The following is a 20,817-nucleotide window of genomic DNA, read 5'->3' on the forward strand; positions in this document are numbered from 1 at the left end:
CTCCTGATGGTGACACGTGGATCACTTCTCTTCTCAAATAAAATAAGGCTACTTTTCTGGCCTCCACAAAATGTTACTGAATTTCACTTCTTTTCTGTTCATGTGTTGGTTGCACCGATGCATTCTTGCAGCATATGTAAAAGAATTGCTTTGCACTTGCAGGAAGAAATATCAACCAACAATCAGGCATTTTATTACCTTTGTAATAAACGATATAAACTTATATTTACAATTTACAGGGATGAACATGTACATATTCAGCAGATCAACCCTATCCTACAATGCCCTTCTGCAGTCTACAGTGTGAATGACTCAGCCACACGGTGAGCTTCGTTCAGTACTGAACCCGAACCTGGTCAGGTGCACATATCTAACTGAAGCTCTTGCAGTGTTGTATCAGTTTGGTCTTCAGAGAGTTGTAAATATAAGTCATTTCTTTTTGGTACCACCATCAGCATACATGGCTCTCTCCCACTGCGCGACATTTTCAACGTCCGAGGGCGGTGGCGGTAGGACCTCACGCTCCACCAGATCCCAGCTATCCAAGATGTTGTCTGGCACGCCACCGTGCTTCACCAGCTTACCGGTGTACAAGAAGCTCTCATTTGAGTTCAGAAGGAGGTTATCCAGAGTGCTTGGCTGATAAGAAGACAGATACTATCAAAATCAAATTGAAGTTTACATGCAAAAATGTACGTAAGACAGTAAGAGCAAACTAGGAATTTACCATGATGGCTGTGTGAATGCTGTCCATAAAACTGCTGTCAGATGATATGGCCGAGCTTGCCTTCCAAATAGATTTGTTTAGCTGCTGTGCTTGCTTCTCTGACCTGGAAGCAGCAGACATAGTCAGTTTTTTTACCCCCTTTTGACAACCAAGGATATGGGATCACAGAATGCATTACTATGAAACAGCATACGCTACCTTGAAGCAATGTTCGATTCAAGAGCAGCTCGAAGGGCCTTTGACGATGATAACATATGGAGCAACTTTGCAAACGCCTCAAAAGTAGAAAGATTGGATGGCACATCCAAGCCCAGTGAGTTATAATAGTAGGTAGTAATGGCAGTAACACTTGTCTTTAATAGTGATATTCCTCTTTGCAAATATTGATGCCTTTCCATGGAGTGGGAAGATCCACCAGAAAAGTTGAAGCTATTGCTTCTCTTCGAATCAAAAGAGTGTTTCTTGACAGAATCGATAGAGTCGACACCAAAGTTAGCCGAACCACTTTCTGTCAATGAACTTTCCTCACCACCTGTGCATACATTTTTCCTAGGTATGAAAAGTGGGTAAACTTTGCTGAAAAGAAGGAAAAATGTCATGTTAGTAAAGGTCTTATATGTTCATGATAGAGAGCTGCTGCTTTTACTAGATAAGTACCTCTGGGACTGTCGTGTACTCCAGTAAGAACTTCGCTGCCAAATTTGTGAGCATGAACCCTAATACATCACGTTACAAATATGTTAGCCAATGAACTAACCTGGTAGCCTTCAAAGTGCTACTCATGCACAACACATCTAAACAAGTACAACTTGCAGAATACACATGCACACTATTTACATAAAAAGGATAGGTGAAGATACGTACTATTAAACTGACAGGACTAAGCAATTGATGTTTCCTAATCTGGTATTGCAATTACTCCAATGCATGATTCAGGCAGTGAATTGGATCTTACCTTAAAGCCTGATACATGAAGGGCAGGTGCAGATAGGATACGAACTGCAATATTGATGAAATGTAGCATGTACCTGAAACAATATGGAACTTAAGTTTCACTAGTTCTAAGCCAATATCAGAAATTTTTTTGGAATGCGTTACAGTAAATAATCTCTACAACCCAAAAACCTAAGATTTCAACTTCTTAAATGGCTGTTGATAACAAGGAGGGCTACCGGTTTCCACATATACTCTCTTGCCATGAATTCCATTTCCATACAAACTAATGAAAATTGATAACATTTTTCTATGGTCCAGACAGCACTGTGAAGGTTTGGAAGCAAGCATGCATAAAGGTGTTATTTAGAAGCTCACATAATAATGCCTACAAGAACATCTGTTCATCAAGTCATTCCAACTATTAAGAGCAAAACATTCCAATTAACTATAAAACTGAATGAGGGAATGTCATCATTAGGACAATAGTTTGTAGGAGCCAGAGAGAAGTATAACCCCAAAGCAGCTGATAGCTCTTCTGATGGAACAGAATGTGGATCAAGACCACGAGGAAGATGAGCCCCGCATATCGAATCATATGGACCAGTGTAGTCTTCTTTCTTTTCTCCCTCTTTAATAACCTACACATTGAGAAAATGTATGGTATAAATCGTTATGTAAGCATGAATGAATAATTGAACAATCCAGATTGAATATCACAAAGTATTCATAAGAAACCCCTCATTTCCTATAGTGAAATATGGAATCCACAAGCGGGAATGAAAAGGAAAAAAACATAAATCTACCAAAAAAAACTGCATGCTCCGAATGGGGTCAAAAGTGAATCTTGCCATGCTAGGTTATCAACAAAGGATCTCGAGAGCATATATACACATATAAACTTACTCGTCGCATTGGGAACAGTCTGCAAAGTTGCTTTACAGATTTTGATTGCATTTTCAGGCGCTCGGAGGTGGTTGCCATCTGCCAACATTGAGAACAGCTATTTCAATTCAATGGTATAATGAACATAGATATAACAAAGCTGATGGATAACATGGAAGTCTTGCTATGTGGACCAAACAAGAAAAGATGGTGCATATATACTCACGAGATTCATCTGTGCGACTTTCATGGCATTGGTGTGCATCGTCACTGCGTCAGCTCGCCTCTTTTTCAGCTGACGGCAAGAAGCAAGATGTATGCAGGGTCAGCAAGATATTTGTGTTTGAGTTTGCTTTAAATAAAAACTGAGATATAAATATATATACCGTAACAAAAGCCAAATTCAGCGATGCCGTTTGTGCCTTGAGATCACTCGATGACTGCTGGACTTTGGTCTTCTCTGCAAAAACAGCAAGAAGCAGAGCTCAGCATCACTAACCCACCAGCAACAACTAACAGAATCTATCAGTGCAGAAGAGATTGACCTACCTATTGCAGTTTTTCCCTTCAACTCAGTGAGCCGATCCCTCAACTCCATGATATCCTGAGTTTTGCTCACTCTCCAGATCCTCTGCTCATCCACTTTGCTCTGTCAAGAAAACACCCAAACAAGGGACAACTATAATCTTTCAGCACAAATTTCCCAACGAAAACAAAAAATGCCACAGCAATTCAGTGTTCAGCCATAGTTATTTGGGGCAGATCATATCTGGGTTCAGGTTTATACTCATACTGACTCAACAAGCTATTTGCCCCTATGCTGTAAACTCTAACTAAATGATATAGACTCCAAGCGGAAAGTGCCAGTCGAGACTCATAATTGGTTACCGAATTGGAGAGGGGATGTCAGGGGAGGCGAGGGAAACCAACCTTGGCCTCGAGGCGCGCGGCGATGCGGGCTTGGAGGGAGTCGCGGAGGCTCCTCATCATGCGCAGCCTCGCGTGGTACTCGACCAGCCTGCGGAAAACCCAACCCAAATCCAACAACGGTAGGAGCATGAGAAATTCCGCCGGAAAGACGAAGACTTTAGCCGAATTTCGGGGAGGAGCCGACCCCTACCTTGCGTTGACGCACGCGGTGCAGCAGGAGGGGAGGTTGGATCCCTCGCAGAGCGCGCAACTGCTGCTGCCCCGCCGGGACGCCATCCTCTTGGCGCCGATTCGGCGGGAGGGGAGGGGAGGGGAGGGGAGGGGACGGTTTGGCTATGGGCGTATGCCTATCTGTTGTCGGCTCCGGAGCATGCTAGATCACCGGCGGCGGCCAGGCGTGGTGGTTGCTTGCCGTCGTTGACGTCGCCGTGCCGTCGCGCCGGGAGCCCCGGAGGCCAAGACGGGGTTGGTTTGCGTGCAAGAGATGATTTTCCAGCGTGGGAGGAAAACCCAGAGGGGGCGCAGCGAGAATACGGCGACGGCAAGGACTTTTTTCGTCTTGCGAATTTGGACGGAGAATTGGGCCGTGTAGTACGAGTTCTTCTCAAGCCCATAACGAGTCCGAAGTCCGAACAGAATGCATCCAGCAGTAGGGTAACGTACAGATCGAACTTCAGGAGGTGCCAACCTTCTCTTTTGCATCCATCAGCACGAGTAAATCCAACATTCGCAAACATAACCATGATGAAAGAAAGATACTTTTAAAGAAAGATACTAAAGATATTTGTATGAATGCATCTTTTTTTTAACAGAGTGGTATTTGTGGTATAAGATACAAACTAAGCTGAACGAATGAACTAAAACATTACTAAACACGCATAGCAAGCCAGTGTACTAAGAACAAATTGCAAATTGCGTTCCTGTTTCTCAATATGATGAAAAAATTCCTGCTCGAGAGGATCTTGGTTGCACTTGATCACAGACCAAATAGTGGTAGCAATCAACATTGCAACGCAGATGCTAAGTGTATAGGCTCTCACTTGCGTTGACATGTGCTTGGTTCCAGCCGTAGAAGCAATGCCAAAAACTACTCCCACGGTAAAGAAAAAAACAAAAAAACATATGAACCAGTACTGGAAAATCCATAGTGAATAATATAAGTACGAAAAGCTCTAGCTAAGACACACTTATTATAGTATGGAAGATCTTGACAATAGAATACAGTACGTACACAGGGACAAAAGAATGGGGATAGTATTCCTTCACATGCAACTCTTACTGCATTGTACTCTTTTTCGTCCTCGTAGTAGGCCGCCGTGAGCCTGTGGTACCAGAGTGTCCCAATACATCCCTCTCCGAGTGCAAACAGAAGCAAGGTCGATAGGATATCAGTGATGGCGTCTCTCTTAGCGACTATGACTTTTGGGCAACGGGTTCTACAGATGCAACAACGTTTGTTACGATGGAAGAAGCGAATGCGCACCATGCACTTGCGACAGACAACACGGTGGCCACACCACCCGATAGCCACCCACTCTAAAGGGTGAGTGCATACAACACAATAATCTTGGGATCGGCATCATCTTGAGGTGCTACATCAATAACATGATCTTGACATCCGGTATCACCATTGAAGTTTACACCGTTGCCTCCACTATTATGACATGCGGTGCTTTCACGTGTCATACCGGACTCGACATCCTTCACGTCTCCATGCCTCTTAGTATTACCATTAACATCAAGGGCTTGTTCAGTTTGAAAAGAATTGAAAAGGGTTGAAGGGGATTGTGAAGAATTAAATAACTTCCAAATCACTCCCATTACCCCCAATCCACCTCGATCCCCTTAGAAAGAGGATCAAGATCTGCTCCCACTCACATGGCAGTCCGCCATTTGCACCCCCCGTCGCATGCGGTTGTCGTTCCATAACGTCGAGTCGTCGATTGGTGAGGGTGGATAACTGCTTGTGGTCGTGGACTCGTCGTCGTGGGCGGTCGATATATATAAATATATATATGCGCGTGAAAAGGACCGGAGTCCGGCGCAAAACCGGCCGCAACAAGGCGGGCTGATCTGTCGTTGCAAGGCGGGCCCACAGCGGGCTCCGCTTCTCCCGCGCCTACTGGAGAGTGGAGACCGGATCGAAACCTTCAACCCCGCTTCGAAAAAACTTGGGCCGGACTGCCGGGCCTGCCAGGCGCGGATTTGGGCCTGGGAGCCCGGGAGGCCAAGACGGGGTTGGTTTGCTTGCAAGAGATAATTTTCCAGCGTGGGAGGAAAACCCAGAGGGGGCGCAGCGAGAATACGGCGACGGCGAGGACTTTTTTCGTCTTGCGCAATTTGGACTGGGCCACCAATGGACGGAGAATTGGGCCGTGTAGTGCGAGTTCTTCTCAAGCCCATAACGAGTCCGAAGTCCGAATAGAATGCATCTAGGAGTAGAGCAACGTACCGTTCGAACTTCAGGAGCTGCCAACCTTCTCTTTTACATCCATCAGCATGAGTAAATCCAACATTTGTAGACATAACCAGGATGAAAGAAAGATACAAATACAGATAATAAAAACACCAACTGTGAGCACCGGTTGTGAAGCAAAATCCAGAAAAAAGGGGTACATAATACTGCATTCCACATCAGACTCAAAGTGGATGCACAATCGTCAAGGCGATTAGAAATGCTCTTACAATAACGCGCAATAAGAGCAGCAGCCAACAGGAATACGAATTCAACGAGTTCTAGTGCAATGCTCTGACAACTTGCTGCATTTGCACTAGTCACCCCAAAACCCTGATGTGTTTCGACGCCATCATACTATTGAGAAACCATGGTTTTCTCTAGAACTCCAAAGTACCACACCCGTCATAGTTTGGAAGAACCCACGGTATTCTCTTGAACTCCAAAATACCACATACCCAATCAGGCCTTCCCCTCACAACAAACTCCTCTTTCAACACTATGCGACCTAAATGTACATACCACCTAGTACTTCATAGAGCTGCAGCGGTTGATGGAATCAGGTAGGAGAAAAGAATATGTCAATCACCGTGACATCTACAGTTGCATCTGAGAACAGCAGTGACGGGTACAAGATACCAACATACCAGCTTGAGCAACAAACTAAAGCCCCACTATCGCCTCTTAACATTGTTGCGAGCTGCAAGTTTAGCTGATACCTCCTATTCGGACAAGGGCATATAGTAAATCCTTGGATGCGCCTGTGTCTTCTTGAAGAGATCATCCAGTGTCCGGGGAGGTTCCAGGTTCCTTGGAGGAGGGGGAAGAAGCATCTCTCTTGCTGGTCCAGGGCCAGAGATAGGCGGCAGCTTGGCAAGAGGTGCTGGAGTTGGCAACAGAGCAGCAGCAGGTTGGGGAGGTAGGGTTTGGTTAGCATTGGGTTGTTGGAAGGGTGCTGCCTGTGGTGCTATAGCTGTGCTCAAGCTGATAGGCACTTGAGATGGGGGAGGGGCTTCAAGTTTGAGCTCCACCTCTTCTGGATCGACAAATTCAGCGACCAGATAGTTGCGGTTGTTTGGGGGCCACTGGAGGTTGTAGATAGCATTCCTCGTAGCCACTGCTTCCTCCACTGAAGAGTACTGCGAATCAGAGAGGTAGGGCAAGAAGACAAGTCAGCACCACAACACTACAAGGAATAAACAAGAAACAAGCAACATATCACGAAATGCTCTGAGTTAACAATATGCACAATCAAGCAGCAAGGCTACCATCTTATGTTCTGTCCTTTACAGCAAACTTTTAACCACCACATGCATCAGCTCTTACCAAGCTAGATAAAAAGGCAATTGGTCTAGAACCAAAACTATCAACAGCAACTGAATGAAGCTCAATTATAATGATGCAGTGCAAGTTGTATTGCAAAACTGTCTACTATCAAGCATGTGGAAAGCAAGATTTGTGCAGTGTTAAAAAAGCCATAAAAGGGTCAAACATTGAATTATACTTCTGATATATTACCCATCTTTGTTGTATGAAAGTGTTAGCTTTACCTGAAACAAAACGTATTGGCAACAAAATAAAATATAAGTTGGAGGAAGGATGGCAAATCTGTTTCAAGGAAGAATAAGAAGGTGGAGACATAAGGTAAGGAAGATAAGGACATACAGTAACATAGCAGTGGGTCTTGATATGATCCATCCAAAAGCTACAAACAGATCCAGTTTTACCAATAAGTTCTTGCACAGCTTTCAGAGTAAATGGGCGCACAAATCGATCAATTCTTAAGGAAGTTGTTGCTGGTTTTTGAGCAGGTGGTACTGCAGCAGAAGATAAGAATTAGACAACAACAATGAGTTACTTTATTGAAAGGGTAGAAGAACCTCACCTATTCGCTCCTTTGGATAATCTCTGCTTGCTGTTGTGCCAGGCCTGCCAAAAGAATGGCTCGGAGCATAATGAAAGACTTCCTTCGGAGTACCGGTGCCAGTTAATTTGGGTGCTTTTTGTTCAGAAATATCGACATCATTCACGTTCCGTAGGCGCTGCCGTTTGATTGGCTCATTATTTGCAATGACCTCTTGATCTGTTTATTTAATAGAAAATTAGAACAAAATCAAGAATCGTACTTGGCATGAGGAATGCCACAAAACTCAGTATAATATGATGATCGCTACTCTTACTAGAAAACTGCAATAAGTGTCCTATACTCCTATACCTCTAAAAAGGAGTAGAGAACTGGAAAATATAAATGTATAACTGTTCCATGAAATATATAGCAAAGGAAAAAGGAAAACAGTATAAGGATCACACAAAAGAAATCTGGATGCTCGTAGCAATTGTACATGCACATACTGAAACTTGTTATAAAAAGCATAATGATCCCAAGGCAATACAAAGAGTATAAATACGTTATTAGTACAAGAATTTAGTAAGTACCACTTTGTAAATATACTCTAAACAAACATGGAGTAATCACTAACCTTCAGGTTTCCTCTTTTCAGCTGGACTTGGTGGCTTCTCTTCAACTACAACTTCCTTTGTGTGTGCAGAGGAATCCTCAGCAGCAGTATCAAGGAGAGACACCTCTTTCAACCCATGCTCTGAGGTAAACTCTGTCTTCTCTCCAAGATCATCAGATTTGATATTGGAATCAATATGCTTACTTTCCAACACATCCTCATCCATTGATTCATCACCTGAACAACTATCAAAATTCAGTTTCTCAATAGAACTACCATCAGGACTCTCCTCATCTCTGTCCAAGTCTATATTACTTGTGGAGCCTAACTCTTGCAAAGTGGCACCAATCTTATGCACCTCTTTGTCGACATCCAACACTTCCAAAAGATCACCTGGGGAGGGAATGGTGGATGATGGTTTGATCATCTCCTGCTTTGCGTCTAGTTCTAAATCACAATCATCAGCATTCAGGTTACCCTTTAGATCATTATTTTTGTCAGCAGATATATTATCATCGAAAATTGATACACACTTAGTTTGAGAATCTAGATCTGGGTTGACCTCAGATACCTGGTCTTTTTCTCTGCACAGGAAGGGCTTGGTGTCCCCATTAGAGCACTTAAAGTCTCCGTGGCCATTGCCATGCATCAAAGTATTCACACTGAAATTATCTTTAGGAATCATGTTCTCTGCTGCCACAACAACATCAGCACCCTTAGGATCAGCATTCAATTCAATAGCATCAGGCAGTGCTGGTACTTTTTCCTGTTCAATTTTGCAGTCTACATTGACACCTAGCTTGACAGTAGTATGGTTAGCATCAGACAATACACCATCAATGGTCATTTTCTTGCTTGTGTCATCTTCTGGTTCAGCAGCCACAACAGCATCAGCATCCTCAGGATCAGCACGCAATACGGTATCATCAGGAGGTGCATGTACATCTCCCATTTCTAGAATTTTGATGTGCATATTAAGGCCTAACTTGATGTCACCACCAGTACCATCAGAAGGTATATCATCAATAGCCAGTTTCTTGTTGGTGTCATCTTCTGGGGTCTGCTCGATGGTATCACAGTGATTATCAGAACGTGGATTTGCTTCCTCCACTATAGTGTCGCCACTTGAAGCTGATTCTAGGCCATTTCCATTGGTTTCATCAGTTGCTGCTCTATCAACTAGAGAAGACTCAACTCTTGCAACAGCATCCAAACTTCTCTGACTAGCTTCTGGAGTACCAACCACAGCCTCCTGAGTAACTTCTGAAGTAGTTAATATACTTTCATCATAAGCTTCTGTAACAGAGATAACAAGATCTGCCCCCTGTTTCATAACCTCTGAAGCACCTTCATCAACAAGTTCTTTGATTGAAGCCTGGTTAACAGATGCATCAACAGAACCAGGGGTTTCACCCCCTTTCAGCTCCTCAGGAGGAATTCCACCATTTGTTTTTTCCCCATCATCAAGTATCTTATCCTGGATGGCCTCAAAGAGCCTCTTCACAAGATCATTCTTCAAACCACTGACAGGTAGATTCCTTCGCTGAAGCTCATCCTTCAACTCAGCAACCATCCACTCATCAATTGGCTGGTTGTTCAAAATAGGATATGTCAACATTTCAACTGCAAAAAGTTTTCCCGATATACTAAATAGAAGGTAGCTAAATTGATTGCAAAAGTTACATTACATTGCCATGAACGAAATCAAAACAACATTCTACAGCTCAATGAAACAAAATGATCTATATCATATAGGATTGTAATATATGAATCAGATTTAAGGATAGACAAATTCTCAAGTTGCAACAACAGGATTTGAGGACTAAATCCATCTTTTTTTGCTTGCATTCTAGTTACTCCAATGATATACATTTTATACATTCAGCAAAATAGTAACACGGAACACCCCTAACTCTAGTATGTGGATGCACTTTTACAATGATAATCTATTAATGTCCGTAGTTCGTACAATTTTTACCCCGTGAATTTTGACAAGAGCTGCATGCTAAATATAGGAAGAAAAATGCTCCTAATTTTACCTACATACCAAAATTCAGGTAATTTTTGGGTATCAGGGACATTGCAACCTAAATAAAATAGGTTGATCCTGAGGCAGAGGTTCACAGCATACATAATTACAAAACTGAAAACACATGTCCCAGAGAGCGAACTAAATAGATTGCATTTCTATCCCGCTCACGAGCATTGTACATTAAAACCATCATTCAACAGAATCCGCACATAAACCCCTAATACCCTCAAGTCCTCAACCACACAGTGCAAACATCGGGGGAAAACCCGCACGTGCAATCCGAAAAAAACCCTTAAAATCGCAATCGGATGGGATTTCACGTACCGAGAGAGATCTCAGCAGGGCCTAGCGTGCGCCAGCCTTCTCCAACCCGCAGGTCCAAAAACCTACAGGCACACGCATCCATCAGATCAAACCCCAGGTACCAAAACCCTAGTGAAAACCAGAAACACAAAACGAGGGGAAAATGCACCGACCAGAGGCCGCGAAATCGCCGAGGCCGTGCGATCCTGAAACGAAACAACCAAAAAAAACACCGAAAAAAATCCCAATAGCAAAATAAACAGCAACGAGGATGGGGGATCGGGGACTGCGAGAGATCGAAAATAAGGAGATGGAATAATCGAGCCGTCGCGCGCTTGTGAATCCGCGCGACCACTCGCGTCGGATTCCGATTCCGATTTTGATTTCTACGAGGCCACTGGGGTTTATGCTTTGCCCCTGGGGAGAGCGACAGCAAGAATAGATGGCGTGCTGTTTGCACTTGCGCCGCGTGTGGCGCCCAGTAATCAGAAAGCCAGTGGCGGTGGGGGTGTCATTGGAAATGGAGAACAAGGGAAGCCCAAGCGGCAAGGGATTACCCACTGACAAGTGGGGAGCACGCATGCGCATCAGTGTGCAACGCCTCCGGCCGTGACGGGCGGAATACGTTTTCACTGTTAGTAAGCGTATTTGAAACTTGGCGTCTCTTCTCCTCCTATAAGCCTCGTCGTCCCAAACGGGCTCGAACCCTAAACCCCCCCGGCCCACCACGTGATTCCCAGTAATTACCAAAATGCCACTCTTCTTCTCCAAATTGGCACCACTGGTCCCCCGCTTCCGCCGCCTTTCCACGGCGGCGGCGACCGCCGCCGGCGAGGACCCTAAGCTGTCGCGGATCGCGGACGAGCTCCTCGCCCTCTCCCCAGCCGAACTGGACGACTACGCCGCGCTCCTGCGCCTCAAGCTCCGCCTCTCGCTCACCTCCAGCGCGGCCGCCGGTGGCGCCTCTTCGGCCGGGGCCGGGGACGCTTCCGCGGGACCCGAGGAGGCCGCCGCGGCGGTGAAGACGGCGTTCGACGTGAAGATCGAGAAGTACGAGGCCGCGGCGAAGATCAAGATCATCAAGGAGGTGCGCGCGGTGACGGACCTGGGTCTGAAGGAGGCGAAGGAGCTGGTGGAGAAGGCGCCCGTCGTGGTTCGCACGGGGTTGCCCAAGGAGGAGGCCGAGGCGCTCGCGGCCAAGCTCAAGGCCGCCGGCGCCGCCGTAGCACTCGAGTGATCCCACCAAGGTGTCCCCTCTTTTGTTCCTAGTGTTCTTAGACGATGCAACGTACGCGTGCGCCTTATTTGTTTTGAATTGGAATTTGATGGGATTGCAGCGGTCGGGCAGGGGTATTGCGTTCTTGTAGCTTTTGTCCAACCTCAAGCTTAATCACTGATATGAGTGATAGATTTGTCCGGAATCACACGATAAGTTCTTCCTGCACTATGCTTTATATTACTAGCCTGGATTGGTTTGAACAGCCAGCCTTGTGTAGTTGTTGGTGGTGTTACTGTATAAGGTGACTAGAATATGCTAGTTTGAATTATTTGTTCATTTCGAGTGGTGCTCAAGTGAAATGCCTCCATTCTCTTTGTTTTGGTGCATGACACTATTTGTGATTGTATTATTAAAGGTAAAGCTTATGTTCTGTCAGGTACCCGTCATAGGTTCCGTCCATTTCATGTGTTGTTTGAAAACGATTGTTTAGTCCATTTCATGTGTTGTTTGAAAACGATTGTTTAAGGTTAGCCTGATGATGAAAATGGTTGTTCAAAGGTTAGCTTGAAATGAATTGTGATTTTCGACATTCACATGTTCAATTGTTCATTGGCATCTGTGACGTGGTCTGGTTAGCTGACTTTGTTTGGGCCTTTGGGGTTGAAGGTATAAAGAATGAAGTCATCTTTTTGACATACAGCTGGTGCATTGAGTTGAAGATATCTGATACCATGGGTGCACCAGAAGTTTATAGTTTCATAACAGTTTTTGAAAAATTCTGTCCAAAGATTACATGAAGGTTTTGTATTTGGTAAAGGTGAGAATGGAGACATCGATCATTATGGTGCTGTAGTAATTGATGAAGGTGCTGCTGTGTGACGTTACTGACCTTTCATGGTTCGCTTTTGTTTAATCACATGATGATTATTCATGGATGGTTTATGACAGAATTATAGAATACTGGCCTGCAAGGTTCTTGTTCAAAATCAATTGCTGAGGTGATTCTTTTTGTAGTTGGGAAATGGCTAACCAAACACATTTACTGAGTTGTTTTAATTTCCCTTGATGAGAGTTGTAGGCGTCTATGTATTTGATTCAATTGGTTGCATGAGTAATATTTATGCAAATAAAACTCTTGGTATATGTATTTTGTGAATAAAATGGAAAAGTTAAATCATGTGGTATCGCTTGTAAATTCTCACCGTATGCTTATAAGCTAGAAAACATCACATGCTGAAGGTAGATTTGGTGCGTGAATGTCAGCAATCATCTCCGCAGCCATATTTGATCTGCCATTTCCCAACTGTAATGTAGAATTTATAGAAGTCAATTCTTGGAAAGTAGGGGGAAAACTGGCCTATTTTGCATTATTTAATTTGTTGTTATCTTCTGTAGTAGGCTTTGATATATTTCGTTGCAAGTTTTCATGTCTGTACCCCGCCTAGCATGAGCTGCCCTAGGTGCGCTGCAGCACCGTGTTCTCTCTTAATTCAATGACACGGACATTTTGCCTGTTCACAAGAAAAGAAAGTTTTGAGTGGTTTGTAATGTGCACTGGCAGCTGGGATCTATGACACTGACCGTATAGCTTGCCTTTGAAGCTCTGAGAATTCACCTCTGGTACAAACTTGTCAGTTCCTTATTTACCAGTGTAACCATGTGTGGATGTAATAGTACTTCAAGCATAGTATTGTTGATCAATTAAGTGCTTCTGAAAGCCATAGGCCATAGGAATGCTATGTTGCAAGCCAATCTTTTGTTATATGTTAACTCTTCTGACTGAGGACTGTTAAAAATAGGGTTGCTGTTTGATTAATGCTGTGTTTTTGCCGTGGACTAGCGTTTCATCGTTATTTACCTCTGGTGGCCTTGTTGGAGCTTGACTATCACATACCTGACAGTTTATGGTATCGACTTCGTGATGTAGTTGCTTGTAATGTTGTTTTGTACTTGTACTTCGATGGAGCTTTCAAGTTGCAACAACTGCAATTGCTGTTCAGCTGTTGATGTGCTCTGGACAGTGGGCACACAGACATCTCCAACGTATTGATGATCACCATTAGTGGTTCCGTGACCACTAGAAATTTTCGACTACTGAGGTCAATGCTGGCTGATTGATTTTGCTTGTACCTACTTTACCGAAGATGGGATTCGAATATTTCTGCCCATGCGTTCGCTCTTTTCCGAACAGAAGTGATGTTTTCGCACACTTTTTCCTGAACGGAACTTATGTTTTGCATTTGTTTTTCTGATGTTTTCATCTGAAACAAAGAAATTTTATAGCCAAAGAATACTTCGTTTTATGTATAAGAACTGCCATCATCAGTTAACACTTGAAAATTGACACAACAGTTGTCCGAACAAGTCAGCCACCGTCAAACAGGCATGGTCGCAAAGAAGTTAAGAACTCTGAATCGATCTGCCATGCTCAATTTATGAATCATCTGCGAAGTAAAGAAACATGAACTAATAAATCGTATAAATTTGAATAAAACACTTGCAAAATCATGGAGAATTTGCCTTACCTGGTTACCTTCTCCTTTGACCGCCGGATATAAGTAGGAGTTAAAATCGATTAAGATTCGATCATCTTTCGCCTCAAGAAAATATATGCACACCAGTCCGTCCTCTTTCTGTTCCTACTCAGCTACTCTTCCTGCACTGAATCAGCAACCGTTAATTTCCCACAGATTGTTTTTCTTTTGGTGCGTCGTGATGGCAGCGGTTTCTTCTAATAATTCCTACCTCTGATGTAAAATTCCACCATGTATTGTTGGGGGTCCAACGTCCAAGCCCAACGACAATTGCAATGCGAGAGGCAGCTGCAATGATCTCTTGGTGGGCACGATGATCTTAGCTTGTGTCGCCATCACGGTTGGTTGCGCGTCCCCTACCTAGGCCAGATGTTCATTCAGCTTGTCGGAATTTGATCACTCGCCGTTTTAACCGATCCAAGTTACAGCCGTTGTGCAGGTATTCGATTCGCAGCGTGTGTGTGTGACACTTACCAAAGAGTGCATTTCTTGTTTGGGTGGTTGCTCCCCTCACCTGAACGCTGTTCATTTCAAAAGGAAAAAAGAAAAAAACACCTGAATGACCGATTTTACAATGCGGGGCGTGGTCCAGAGATCACCGGCCTGACCCAACAACGAACGTTCCCTTGGTGTGTGTTTCTTGGCCATCTGCGCTGCGCACCCGTCGCCGATCGCGACGGCACACCACTGCGTGAGCGTGATAGAACGGATAGCTAGCGAGCAGTGCGGCGTTTTAAGTGGGCAACCGAAAGCTACGCCGGGAAAGGCTCCGACTCCGACTCCGGGTGGGCACGCGCAGCGGCTGCGCCTCTCCAGGGCCATGAATCATCTACGAGAGGGTTGGTGCAGGTGCAGCAACGCGACACCGGCGACAGTGCCGCTCGGCATGTAGCCTCGCCTGCATGATCACCGGCCACGGCCACCAACCGTGCCCGTAGCCGTAGGTGCTGCGTGCTACGCTGCACGAGCTCAACTCAGACACAGGCTTGTAAAGTGAGGAGGAGATACAGCTCGATGGCTTGCTACACTTGCCATTCCCCATCCACAGCTCGATCCAATCCTGAGCAAGAGCACACACGCTTCTCTTGCAACAAATATCTGAGTCAAGTCCAGGCTGTACAGCGCCACAGCGGCACCACCTCCCTTTTCGGTTTGTCTTTTTGCTTCCATTTTCCTTCTGGAGACCTTTCTGCTTCTGCAACTGCTCTGTGGTCTTTACCATGGGCCATGCCAGGCCTTTCCTCCTTGCTGGTGTTGTTGGTAGCTTTCTGCAGCTCACAGCTTTGGCCCTGCCCATCTGCTTTTCCTAAAGGCCTGTTGGACAGGAGAGAGTGCCCTGCCTGCACACAGCTAGTAGGGTTGGCATGCAGCTGAGCAGCTCAGACAGATCAGTGACAGGCAGAGGCCATAGAGAGAGAGACTGTAGCTTCCGAGGGCTCTCTCTCTCTCTCTTTCAACAATCAACAAGACACTGATTTCCACTTTCCTCACATCATTCATTGGTTTCATCTTGTCCTCATCACATCAATACAAAAACTGCTGTGAGGAAAAGGGAGAGGGAGAGGCTCGCCATTGCCATAGCCATAGTCCTTTTCCAAGGCTCTGTCGTTTCCGGTCACTGCCCACCAGTCTTTGTTGCTGGCTTGCTGCTGCTGAGCATATAAATGGCCAGCTTGGACTCTCTTTCTTTCTCAAGCAAACCTCTCTCTCTCTCTCTCTCTCTCTCTCTCTCTCTCTCTCTCTGTGTGTGTGTGTGTGTGTGTGTGTGCTCTGCAGTTCTTGACTTGATTCTTGAGATCGAGCTTCTTGCTGGTAGTGGTGTGTGCCTTGCTCTTGCAGAGTTGCAGAGTGAGTTCCTGTGAGTTCCCATGGGGGGCACCTTGGAGTACCTGTCGGGGCTGCTGGGAGGCACCGGAGGCCATGGCCACGGCAAGATGAAGAGGAGGAAGCAGCTGCAGACGGTGGAGCTCAAGGTCAGGATGGACTGCGAGGGATGCGAGCTCAAAGTCAGGAGCGCCCTCTCCTCCATGAAAGGTTCTCTCTCTGTTTCTCTCGGTTACTGTTGATATGTTTTTTGCCTTGCGTTTGCGTGCTCCAAAAATTTCAAAGCCAGATTTTTGTTTTCATGTGACATTAGGCCACTGAAATGTTAGACAGTAAAAAGATAAAAAAAAATCATAAACCTCAGAACACGCGTGTCGATCTTGTTCCTAGTTCGTTTCTAGCACTACATCAGCATATATCGTTCGACTGTTCAAGCAACCAGCGAAAAACTCTGCAACAGCCAGGGGTAGGAGGCTAAGAGCTGGCTGTGGATTCTCAAATCTGAAACAGTTCTCATCCAAGAGCATAGTCAATCCGTAAGGGGTAAGTCATATAGTAGTACACGTACTGAAACTTCCACTGACTTGCAGTAGAAATGCAGGACACCACGTTCCTTTGAGCAGGCATACGAAACTTGCAACAAGGGCAGTGCACTGAACACAAATGACTTTGGCGTTCTGAACAACCCACCATGTGTAAAAAAATGAAAACGAAGAAATAAATCTAAGAAATTGACATTTGATCCATCATCATTACACAGTAGCACCACTACAGGCTGCTGATGAACTGAACATGAGATTGTCACTGCCTGATGGCCTTTTCCAGGGGTCGAGTCGGTGGAGATAAACCGGAAGCAGCAGAAGGTGACGGTGGTCGGGTTCGTGGAGGCGAGCAAGGTGCTGAAGAAAGCGCAGTCGACGGGGAAGAAGGCGGAGATCTGGCCCTACGTGCCTTACAGCCTCGTGAGCCAGCCCTACGTTGCCGGCACCTACGACAAGCGCGCCCCGCCGGGCTACGTCCGCAGCGCCGAGCCCGGCTACGTGGCCGCCGGCGGCCAGCAGCAGCACGTCGGCCGCCCGCACGACCACCTCACCGACATGTTCAACGACGAGAACCCAAACTCCTGCTCGGTCATGTGAGGACCAAGAGAGGTGGTGTTGATGTTGCAGCCTCTATCTTGAGACTTAAGTGAGGTGAATGTTCATGGTTTGCCTTGGTCTGTCGAGTGTCGACGATGGTTTGTTCGATGACGTGTTCCTAGTTCCTGCTCAGTGTTAGACGTTTGTGCCGAGGCTTTAGCTAGTACCGTGTGTCGTTTGCTTGTAGCTTTTCCCCTGCTTACAATCCATCTTATGATATGAATTAGCAGGAGCTAGAATTTGCCGCTGAAAGCTTGAAACGTATCTTATTGCAACTGTTGCGCGGCTGACATGAGTGAGGAGCTCGCCAGCGCCAGCTCGTAGAGGTCGTGGATCGAGAGAGCCCGTTTACGCGCGTGACTCTGCAGCATCATATATGGGCTCCTGAGTTGGAAAAGAAGGAACGGGCTTGCTACGAACGCCATCGTGAATTCGCACGCGCGAGCCCCAACGTCCGGCGATGAAAAGAGCGCTGATGACCAACGCATACGCTTGAAAGCTGAATCAATGAATCCGTATGCATGCATGCACTGAATTAAGAAGAGAGGAATGTTCAAATTCAACATAGCTACGGTGGGTAATTGGTTTCATTTTCTCTTCACCTTCTTGTTTCTCTTCAACTCCTCTTTCCTCTTCTTCTCTTTATCTTCCTTTTCGCGCCTCTTCTTCGCCTCCTCCTCGCGCTTCTTCTGCTCCTTCTCCTTGAGCTTCTTCTTCTCAGCTCGCGCCCTCTTCTCCTCCTCTTCTTTCCTCATCTTCTCCCGCTCCTTCCTCACCTCCTCCTCTAACCTCCTCTTCTTCTCCTTCCCCTTCTCCGCCGCCTTGGCGTCCCTCGCGATCGCTGCCCTCTCTCGCTCGGCCATCCTCATCCTCCTGCCTTCCTCCATCTCGTTCGCGGCAAGGTTCCTCCGGATCCGGAAGCATGGCGTCTTCTCCTCCGCATCCTTCTTTCTCCTCAGCTCCTCCTCCCGGCGGCGCTCCTCGAGGCGTCGTTGCCGCCTAATGCTAAAGCACATCATGCTGGTGGTCCTTGAGGATTTGTACGAAAAGGCAACGATGAAACTCTCGTATGCTTATCTAGCTACCGTATCATCTTGGAGCGTAGAAGCAACGGTTTGCTGGTTAAATATGCGGTGCTGAGAACCATTGTGGTTGATGTGCACTTTGAGGTTATCGCGTCTAGTGCATGGCAGATAGCTAGCGAGCCGGTCATCCGGCCGGCTGTTTGACTAGGTAGCATGTACGATTATATATATAATATACTCTAATGATTGAACAGTGACACGTTTAACTAGTTGGAATATATCTTGGAAACAAGCTTAGGAAATTTGGCAGTAGAGATAATTTGTCTTGATATTTACACAAAGCAACGTTTCCATTTGGTTCGGTTAACTTTCATGCCTTTTCTGATGCAAATTTCCCAAATATGATTTTTTAAGTGAGAAATTAAACTATTTTTCTCCGCCTTCCTCATGCCTTCTGCCTAGCATAATTACAAAGTCAACTTTTACAAAATCAACATCATCTTAGCATTTTAGTTCGAATAATAATCAATTGGTGCAACTTTTGTACACTGAAGGAAGTGAAGAATGAAGATGTATACAATCTGACTATCTATTGATCAAAATTTGTATAGTTTCACTTTTCAGACAAAAATGTGCCTTTACATTGTCAGACAAAGGGCATGCAATCAGGCTAGCTAGTTTGGGCCAGTGCCTTTTTGGACCTTGTAGGTCGTTGGGCTATGTAGGAAATGAAATTTAATTTTTATTGTCAGTAATTATTAATGAATCATGCGAAAACTCCAAATTAAATGATCGAAGAGGGTAAAAATCATTTTTATGCGCTTACTTTTTTTGTTCCCCCAAAATATATTGAAAACTAAAAAAATAAACCTGGTAAACGGGATATTTGGATGAAATATTGTACTGTTTTCCTTTAAATTTAACTGAACGTTTTTCTTCTAAGCGCGGTCCGCATGTGCAAGCGCGTAACTTCGCACAAATTGGTACGCTCAGTTTTCTCCCCTACCGTTTTCCAGACTGAGCTTGCAGTGAGAAAATAGATACCGTTGGAAATTGCTCTATGCGTGATACTTTGGTGTGGCCGTGTGGGCCCTTTACCAAATAGATAAGGGCATGCATGTCAACTGTAGACAGAGCGTTTGAATCCATCAGGACACAGCTTCGCAGCAGGTGTACATAGAAAAAAATGGTAAACGTGCATCCAGTTGTATTCGTATCCGTTGCTGTTCTCTCTACACACGCATTATGTGTTTATTTATACGGAGGTGTTGGGATACGAGGTGCTAAACTTTAGCATGGTCACATCGAATGTTCGGACGCTAATTAGGAGGACTAAACATGAGCTAATTACAAAATTAATCGCACAGGTAGAGTCTAATTCGCGAGACAAATCTATTAAGGCTAATTAATCCATCATTAGCAAATGGTTACTGTAACACCACATTGTCAAATTATGGACTAATTAGGCTTATTAGATTCGTCTCGCGAATTAGACTCCATCTGTGCAATTAGTTTGTAATTAGACTATGTTTATACTCCTAATTAGTATCAAACATCCGATGTGATAGGTGCTAAAGTTTAGTAGTGTGTATCCAAACACCCCCGAGATTGGTCTCAACTCCACCAGCTGACAAGACAAACTGTCATACAGCTCTAGCCTTCAGCAAGCTATTTCGTGTACTAGCTTGTGGCGCATTGACCACTGAATAGAGAGAGAGAGGAATGAACTGCATTTGATTATCTTAGCTAGCTGGAGAGAGATCTCACAGCATTTGATTATCTTAGCTAGCTGGAGAGAGATCTCACAGCATTTGATTGATCCTACTGCGCAAGATAACCAAACAAATGGCAGCATCCGTTAGGAATGAAGTGCACGATAATTTATACGCTTATCGCCCGGCTAGATGCCAAAGCATGTGCAGCGGCCGCGCAGCCTGGAAGACGACCCAATCGATCACATGGCTGCATGGCCGCATCATGCCGTTGCACGCGATCACACCAGTTTTGTTTGGGTGGCCACCACTTGAGTCGTGGCAGTTGCATATGTCTAGCGAAAAATGGCGCAGCCCACGCATGCGCGCGCGGCGCAACAGCCAGCGGCGGCCGAATGCACGTTACGGCGGCGTACGGTGCCTTTGGGCATGTTTGGATGGACTAAAATTAAATCCTCTCGGCCTCCCGCTCCGCGCACGGGCGCGGCCTGGCGTCGCCGTCGCGATCGCGCGCCAGCGGATCCGGCGGCAGACGACGTGGGCGTGCCTCGCGGGTTCCTCTCGTCTGCTCAGTTAGCCGTTGGGGCCTGATCGAAACGTGTCGCCTGGTTTCCAGTGGCAGTTGTACGTAGCGGTGGCG

At 45.5% G+C, this 20,817-nt stretch overlaps 4 protein-coding genes across 8 annotated transcripts; 2 read left to right on the forward strand and 2 right to left on the reverse strand.

Annotated features, from left to right (window-relative positions):
• Window positions 1–169: 169 nt before the first annotated feature.
• Window positions 170–3,990, reverse strand: LOC117844980 (uncharacterized). Its single transcript, XM_034725850.2, has 12 exons — window positions 3,666–3,990; window positions 3,476–3,563; window positions 3,095–3,194; window positions 2,932–3,005; window positions 2,772–2,840; window positions 2,567–2,644; window positions 2,177–2,301; window positions 1,683–1,755; window positions 1,385–1,443; window positions 926–1,303; window positions 728–830; window positions 170–639 (listed from the first exon to the last, which is right to left on the reverse strand). The coding sequence occupies exons 1-12, from the start codon at window positions 3,749–3,751 to the stop codon at window positions 430–432; spliced, it is 1,443 nt and encodes a 480-aa protein (XP_034581741.1). The 5' UTR covers window positions 3,752–3,990; the 3' UTR covers window positions 170–429.
• A 2,042-nt stretch (window positions 3,991–6,032) lies between these two features.
• On the reverse strand, window positions 6,033–11,967 carry LOC117845226 (uncharacterized). Of its 5 annotated transcripts, XM_034726189.2 has the most exons (7): window positions 10,898–11,443; window positions 10,746–10,807; window positions 8,411–10,012; window positions 7,816–8,013; window positions 7,596–7,747; window positions 7,449–7,480; window positions 6,771–7,069 (listed from the first exon to the last, which is right to left on the reverse strand). In XM_034726189.2, exons 3-7 carry the CDS (start codon window positions 10,005–10,007, stop codon window positions 6,910–6,912), a joined length of 2,139 nt encoding a protein of 712 aa, XP_034582080.1. In that variant the 5' UTR covers window positions 10,008–10,012; window positions 10,746–10,807; window positions 10,898–11,443; the 3' UTR covers window positions 6,771–6,909. The 5 variants fall into 5 exon arrangements, with proteins under 5 accessions (XP_072147752.1, XP_072147751.1, XP_034582079.1 ...); XM_072291651.1 differs by lacking the exons at window positions 7,449–7,480; window positions 10,898–11,443 and adding an exon at window positions 11,830–11,967 and having other exon boundaries at window positions 6,033–7,069; window positions 8,411–9,977; XM_072291650.1 differs by lacking the exons at window positions 7,449–7,480; window positions 10,898–11,443 and adding an exon at window positions 11,830–11,961 and having other exon boundaries at window positions 6,033–7,069.
• LOC117845228 (uncharacterized) lies at window positions 11,416–12,378 on the forward strand. The gene is made up of 2 exons (XM_034726191.2): window positions 11,416–11,971; window positions 12,062–12,378. Exon 1 carries the CDS (start codon window positions 11,476–11,478, stop codon window positions 11,959–11,961), a length of 486 nt encoding a protein of 161 aa, XP_034582082.1. The 5' UTR covers window positions 11,416–11,475; the 3' UTR covers window positions 11,962–11,971; window positions 12,062–12,378.
• A 3,443-nt stretch (window positions 12,379–15,821) lies between these two features.
• On the forward strand, window positions 15,822–17,692 carry LOC117842224 (heavy metal-associated isoprenylated plant protein 23). Its single transcript, XM_034722600.2, has 2 exons — window positions 15,822–16,511; window positions 17,127–17,692. Exons 1-2 carry the CDS (start codon window positions 16,346–16,348, stop codon window positions 17,438–17,440), a joined length of 480 nt encoding a protein of 159 aa, XP_034578491.1. The 5' UTR covers window positions 15,822–16,345; the 3' UTR covers window positions 17,441–17,692.
• The last annotated feature ends 3,125 nt before the right edge of the window (window positions 17,693–20,817 follow it).

Source organism: Setaria viridis, chromosome 2, assembly GCF_005286985.2.
Source record: "Setaria viridis chromosome 2, Setaria_viridis_v4.0, whole genome shotgun sequence".
NCBI classification, from domain to species: domain Eukaryota; kingdom Viridiplantae; phylum Streptophyta; class Magnoliopsida; order Poales; family Poaceae; genus Setaria; species Setaria viridis.